The sequence below is a fragment of the Phyllopteryx taeniolatus genome, chromosome 10, assembly GCF_024500385.1.
Source record: "Phyllopteryx taeniolatus isolate TA_2022b chromosome 10, UOR_Ptae_1.2, whole genome shotgun sequence".
NCBI lineage: Eukaryota > Metazoa > Chordata > Actinopteri > Syngnathiformes > Syngnathidae > Phyllopteryx > Phyllopteryx taeniolatus.
The window spans coordinates 4,565,021-4,572,101 of record NC_084511.1 but is presented as its reverse complement, the minus strand read 5'-3'; the positions used below and the strand labels follow the sequence as shown (position 1 = coordinate 4,572,101).

At 48.7% G+C, this 7,081-nt stretch overlaps 1 protein-coding gene across 1 annotated transcript; it reads right to left on the bottom strand.

The window, feature by feature from the left end:
• Positions 1–813: 813 nt before the first annotated feature.
• On the bottom strand, positions 814–4,325 carry LOC133484731 (uncharacterized). Its single transcript, XM_061787740.1, has 3 exons — positions 3,677–4,325; positions 3,312–3,351; positions 814–1,751 (listed from the first exon to the last, which is right to left on the bottom strand). The coding sequence occupies exons 1-3, from the start codon at positions 4,213–4,215 to the stop codon at positions 1,722–1,724; spliced, it is 609 nt and encodes a 202-aa protein (XP_061643724.1). The 5' UTR covers positions 4,216–4,325; the 3' UTR covers positions 814–1,721.
• Positions 4,326–7,081: the final 2,756 nt, after the last annotated feature.

Here is a 7,081-nt window from a genome sequence, read left to right as displayed (position 1 = left end):
GGTGTCCCAATTCACGACTATCATGGGCCAAAATCCCATTTGCATCTCTTGGATTCCATGGTCCTCTAATATTATGCCAATCTGGACCCATGGCTGCCATCCACACTTGTTGGACTTCTGCACCATTTAAGTAATATGTTCGCCTTAAATTTTTCATTTCCTCAACCTTCTGCATTCAGTTTTGACTGATTCCAATTCTCTCTTCCACTATTCCAACTTTCTCTTCCTTTGTATGGGATATGAATTGTTCTTTTACCATCTCTACACATTCACTGTCTTTCTTTTCACATTCTTTTTCCTTTCTTATTTTGTGTTCATTCTCTTTCCGTTCTCTGTCTCCCTCTTCTCTATTTGAGGCTACTCTCATCCAGTAATCTGTTTCCTCAAAACCATTTTTCTTCATTTTTTAAGTTTTTTTTTCTTGTTCTTTTTTTTTATTAATTCCTGCAACGCGGCAATTTTTTCTGTATTTAACTAACCATTAATGCCATGTTCAGTTATCCATGTGTCTAAATATTGGATTTTATCAGGATCCTGTTTTTTTATGAACTTCCAATCTTTACACTACAGTGTATCCCTGGGTTTTATTTTACTACTTCCTTTCCCCATTTTAGAGAATTTGGTCCAGTTTATCAACACCTAGGGTGTTCTAAAACTGGTTTCTTATCAGTAGGACAGCAACTCAAATTTTCTGTTGTGGTAATTCTCACTTCAACCTTTTCAGGTGGAGAATTATTGCCTTTGCATCCACACCAGTCTGTGTCATGAACGGAACAGCGGATAGGACCCAAAAATGCACGACTCCAAAACAAATTGACAGTTTCCAAAAAGAGAGGTTTAATAGACGGGCATAGGTCGGTACACAGGCAGGCAATCCAAAAGAGGCAACAGTATCCAAAAACATGAGGCAAAGAGACAAGGTCGATAATCGGAACAGGGTCAGGTCTTACTGTGAATCTATGACGTGGAAACAAGGAATGCAGGAACGCGACGACAAGGTACAACGAACTGGCAACGAGAGGAAATGAGACACGAGGTTATATACAAGGGGTAATTAGGGTGAACGAGGCACAGGTGATGAAGATGCTCACATGAGCAGGTGTGTGTGAAACAGGGGGGAAGACAAAACCCGGAACACACACACATGACAGTACCCCCCCCCTAACGGCCGGCCCCAGACGGCCCTGGGGCCCCTGGATGCGCAACGTGGAAGTCCCGAATGAGCGAATCATCCACGATAAACGCAGACGGTACCCAGGAACGCTCCTCAGGCCCATAGCCCTCCCAGTCCACCAGATATTGAAACCCCCTGCCCCTCCGACGAGATGACAACAGCCGCTTCACAGAGAAGACAGGGCCCCCATCCACAAACCGGGGGGGAGGAGGGGGCCTGGAAGGCGGGACCAGAGGGGACTCCCGGGCTGGCTTGAGTAGGCTGACGTGAAAAGTAGGGTGGACCCGCATAGACCTTGGGAGCCTCAGCTTCACGGTGACAGGGTTGATTATTTTTGTGATGGGGAAGGGCCCAACGAACCTGGGAGCGAGCTTCTTGGACTCCACCCGGAGTGGAATTTGTTTGGTCGAAAGCCAAACTCGCTGACCCACTTTGTAGTTCGGGGCCGGTGTCCTCCGACGGTCAGCAGCGGCTTTGTAGGACCGTCCCTGGCGCAGCAGCATCTGGCGGGCTCGCTCCCAGGTCCTCCTGCAGCGTCTCACCAAGGTTAATGCTGCTGGAACTGTGGATTCTGGGGCTATGGCAGGAAACAGAGATGGTTGGTAACCATGCACAACGTGAAAAGGCGATAGACCAGTGGATGCAGAGGGGAGGGAATTGTGGGAGAATTCGACCCAAACCAGTTTCTGAGACCAGGATCGCGGCTCCTGTGAAGCGAGACATCGGAGCCCCGTCTCCAGGTCCTGGTTCAGCCTCTCGGTTTGGCCGTTGGTTTCCGGATGAAACCCGGATGACAGACTGACGGTAGCACCTATGAGTTTACAAAACTCCTTCCAAAATTGCGAAATGAATTGGGGACCCCTATCAGACACCACATTCTTGGGGAAACCATGGAACTTAAAAACCTGATTAATCATTAGCTCGGCAGTGTCTTTAGCTGAGGGGAGTTTTGGAAGTGCAATGAAGTGCGCCATCTTAGAGAACCTGTCAACAACTGTAAGAATGGTGGTATTGCCTTTAGAGGCCGGTAATCCTGTAACAAAGTCTACGGAAATGTCTGACCAAGGACGTTGTGGTATTGGCAGGGGTCGCAACTCCCCAGAAGGACGTTGATGAGAGGCCTTGTTAGCAGCACATACCTGGCAAGCATTGACGTAATCGCTAACATCCCTCCTAACATTAGGCCACCAAAAGCGCTGTTCGACCACCGATAGCGTCTTGGCAATGCCTGGGTGACATACCGTTCGGTTCGTGTGAGCCCAGTGGATGACTTTTCCCCTTAAGGTCGGAACCACATAAAGCCTGTTCTCGGGGCAATCTTCAGGGCTAGGAGTGTCTTTCAGAGCCCCTTCAACCGCAGTCTCAATGTCCCAAACAAAAGCGGAAATGAAGCATGACTTAGGCAAAATAGTCTTAGGGTCGGACAAAGAACTCTCCTCGGAGAAAATGCGTGACAAAGCATCTGGCTTACCATTTTTAGAACCCGGTCGGTATGATAACGTAAAATTAAATCTAGAGAAGAAAAGAGCCCATCTAGCCTGCCTCGCATTTAATCTTTTGGCAGTTTTAATATATTCAAGGTTCTTGTGATCTGTCCATACTAAAAACGGAGTATGTGCCCCCTCTAGCCAGTGCCTCCACTCCATCAAAGCCACCTTGACTGCCAACAGTTCACGGTCGCCAATGTCATAATTTTTTTCAGCTGGGGTCAATTTTTTGGAAAGAAACGCACAAGGATGTAACTTCTCATCCTTGAGAGACTTCTGGGAGAGCACTGCTCCTATTCCGGCATCAGACGCATCGACTTCTACCACAAACTGCTGTTTGAGATCTGGCAAAGTAAGGATGGGAGCGGAGGTAAAGCTCGACTTAAGTCTTTGAAAAGCTGCATGACAAAGCGGGTTCCATACAAAAGGTTTGTGTGGCGAGGTAAGATCATGCAAAGGAGAGGCTATAGAACTGAAATTCCTGATGAATTTCCTGTAGAAGTTTGCGAACCCCAAGAACCTTTGTACATCTTTGCGTGACGTGGGAGTAGGCCAATTAATAACGGCATCGACTTTGCAAGGGTCCATCTTGACTTCCCCTTGAGCCAGGACGAAACCCAGAAAAGAAACGGACGCCTGGTGGAACTCACATTTCTCAGCCTTGACATAGAGTTGATTCTGCAGTAACTGCTGCAAAACAGAGTGGACATGAATAATGTGAGTCTCCTCATCCGGGGAGAATATCAGAATATCATCTAAATAAACAAAAACATAAACATTCAACATGTCGCGCAGGACATCATTGACAAGGTTCTGGAAAACAGCTGGAGCGTTAGTAAGCCCAAAAGGCATTACCAAATATTCATAATGTCCCGTTGGTGTGTTAAATGCTGTTTTCCATTCATCCCCCTCCCTTATCCTGACTAGATGATATGCATTTCTTAAGTCCAGTTTTGTGAAAATCTTGGCTCCCTCCAGGAACTCAAAGGCGGTGGAGATGAGAGGAAGAGGGTACCTGTTTTTTACCGTGATCTCATTGAGACCCCGGTAATCGATACAGGGTCGCAGGGTCTTGTCTTTCTTGTCCACGAAGAAAAATCCTGCTCCCGCAGGGGATGAAGATGGGCGAATGATCCCAGCTGCCAGTGATTCTTCTACGTATTCCTTCATGGCCTTGTGTTCCGGCCCTGAAAGAGAGAACAACCTCCCTCGTGGGGGTGTGGTTCCAGGCAGCAAGTCAATAGCACAGTCATAAGGTCTGTGGGGTGGAAGGGATTTGGCCTTGGACTTGGAAAAAACATCTTTAATATCCTGATAACAGGTGGGCACTTGAGATAAATCAGGAGAGCATAGTGTCACTTTAGGAAGAACCCGTGTAGGGTCTTCCTTAATGAAATTCAGACTCACCTCTCCCGTGCCCTGGCTACCGGCACCGGCAACTTTGACGTGACAGTTTCTCACGGAATGACCCAACTGACCGCAGTAGAAGCACCGCCCTTCCCTCAGCCGGCGTTGACGTTCCTCAGAGGAGAGACGGAACCTTCCCCGTTGCATGGGCTCATCCGTGGTGACGCTAGCCAGTGGATTGAGACTGGCAGCAGGGAATCTGCCTTGGTTTGGCTTGTCACCGAGGCTCGTCCTCCAAGTGCGCGGTGAAGCATCCTTCCGCCGATCTCCTTCCAGCTCGCGATCCAAAAGCCTTCTGTCAATCTTGAGGGCGAGAGCGATGAGAGTGTCCAAGTCGGGTGGCAGGTCTAGCGGGACTAAATGATCCTTGACGGCGGGGGATAGTCCTTGAAAAAAGGCATCAAGTAGCGCCCGATTATTCCAATGAGTCTCAGCTGCTAGAATGCGAAACTCAATCGCGTAATCTGACACCCTGCGCTTGCCTTGTTGTAAGGTGACAAGGGAGCGAGCTGCCTCACGATCAGGAGTGGAAAATTGAAAAATTTGCTCCATAGTCTTGACGAAAAAAGCCCATGAATGACACGCGGCGGAATTGCGGCGCCATTCAGCAGTAGCCCACGCCTCCGCACGACCAGTCAGGTGGGAAATGACGAATGCGATCTTTGCCCGCTCGGTGGGGAAGGCGTCTCCCTGCAGTTCAAAGTGGAGTTCGCACTGCGTGATGAACGGCTTAATGTTCCCAGATTCTCCAGAGAACCTCTCCGGTCGAGAGAGCTGTGGGCAGACAGCAGCGGAGGTGGCAGGTGGCTGCATGGTGACTACTTCACATGGAAGTACCGTGGCGGTACTGGGTGTGGTGCCAACTGGTTCCTTCTCTTGAAAAAATTTCATAAGAAGTTCAAACTGCGAGGCCACCTGTCTCATCATATTGTCCTGATAACTTGACAGTCCCTCTAGATGAAGGTGGAGGGCGGCAATCTGCTCATCCTGCTTCGCAAGGCGTTGACCCTGCGCTTGAAGGGCTTTGCGCACCGGGTCTGAGTCTGCTGGGTCCATGTTCTGGCCAGTTCGTTCTGTCATGAACGGAACAGCGGATAGGACCCAAAAATGCACGACTCCAAAACAAATTGACAGTTTCCAAAAAGAGAGGTTTAATAGACGGGCATAGGTCGGTACACAGGCAGGCAATCCAAAAGAGGCAACAGTATCCAAAAACATGAGGCAAAGAGACAAGGTCGATAATCGGAACAGGGTCAGGTCTTACTGTGAATCTATGACGTGGAAACAAGGAATGCAGGAACGCGACGACAAGGTACAACGAACTGGCAACGAGAGGAAATGAGACACGAGGTTATATACAAGGGGTAATTAGGGTGAACGAGGCACAGGTGATGAAGATGCTCACATGAGCAGGTGTGTGTGAAACAGGGGGGAAGACAAAACCCGGAACACACACACATGACAGTCTGCTGTTTACAATCCCACTGTTTTATATGAGATAAATACCTAGTGATATTTTTATCTCCATTCATTGACTTCTCAATCACACAAGCGCTTTATAACTGCGATTTTCACGGAATTTAAGTGTACACAGGACTCCGCCATCCTTCTTCTACGGAATTTATCGGACTCCGCCGTCTCTCATTTACCTGCCATTTACTAGTATTCACAGGTTTTTTATTTCCTAACGCGCAATGACCTCCAGTTATTAACGCGCAATGACCTCCAGTCATTCACTTCCCCCTTTAAGGAAGTTTAACTCACCACTGTTGTCTTCCCTCCGTCGGAATGCCGTCAACCGTCAGATCCCAGCTGGCAGGTTGAGATCCAGTCCTGGAAAAGGAACTTTAGGCTCACTCTAGGGAGCCTGCCGTGGCCATGGTCTTTCTGGAATCTACCACACCCGCTGGAATCCAAAATGTTCCAGCCGCTATCTTTTGATAAGGGCACAGTTCTTTTTCACAGACAACTTCAACTTACATGATACAATCCGCATTATACTGCTGAATAAATGCTTTGCAATAGGATTAGAGTAAACGTGAGATAACTTATGTACATTTATTCTAACACTCTCTATGGTCCCTCTGTAGAACAAGCACATTATGGGGGTCTGGGTTCTTGCTCTTCTCAGCTTGCGCAAGAAGTAGAGAGGAGAGGGTCTCTGTGATGTGCACTCCCAGGAACTTGGTGCTGCGCACTCTCTCCACTGCAGCACCATTGATGTTCAGAGGAGCATGCTGGGCGTACGCTCTCCTGAAGTCCGCAAGAATCTCCTTGTTTTTTTCCACATTTAGGGAGAGATTGTTGTCCGTGCACCACCTGGCCAGTCGGCTCACCTCACTCCTATAGTCTGCCTCGTCCTCGTTGCTGATGAGTCCCACCACAGTTGTGTCGTCTGGAAGCTTGATTAAGACGTTGGAGCTGTATGTCGGTGTCAGTCAGCAGGGTGAAGAGGAGGAGACTCAACACATAATCTTGAGGGGCCTCCGTGTTCAGAGTGTTGGTGCTGGATGTGTTACTGCCGACCCATATTGCCTGGTGTCTCCCTGTCAGAAAGTCCAGCAGCCAGGTGCACATCGAAGTGTTGAGCCCCAGCTGGTCCAATTTGTAGATCAGTAGTTGAGTGATGATGGTATTGAATGCTGAGCTAAAATCTATGAACAGCAGTGTGACATATGAGTCCTTAGAGTCCAGGAGTGTGAGGGCAGAGTGGAGGGCGGTGGAGATGGCGTCAACAGTTGACCGGTTGGACTGATATGCAAACTGAAAGGGGTCCAAGGAGGGGGAGATGGAGGACTTGATGTGGTGCATGACTATGCGCTCGAAGCACTTCATCAGAATTGGAGTGAGCGCAATGGTAGTCATTGAGGCAGGAGGAAGATGACTTTTTTGGGACCGGGATGATGGTGGTGGCTTTGAAGCACATGGGGACAAGACCCTGACTCAAGGAGGTGTTAAAGACATGAAGACATCTGTGAGTTCAGCTACACAGTCCCTCAGAACACGACCAAGT

Excerpts from the sequence above, each read along its gene's own strand:
- LOC133484731 (XM_061787740.1), bottom strand. The coding sequence starts at position 4,215 with ATGCAACGGGGAAGGTTCCGTCTCTCCTCTGAGGAACGTCAACGCCGG. Across the intron at positions 3,352-3,676 it reads GAGATCACGGTAAAAAACAG|CAGTTACTGCAGAATCAACT; the intron begins GTACCCTCTTCC and ends TCTGTTTTGCAG. Across the intron at positions 1,752-3,311 it reads CTATGTCAAGGCTGAGAAAT|CCCCAGAATCCACAGTTCCA; the intron begins GTGAGTTCCACC and ends TTCCTGCCATAG.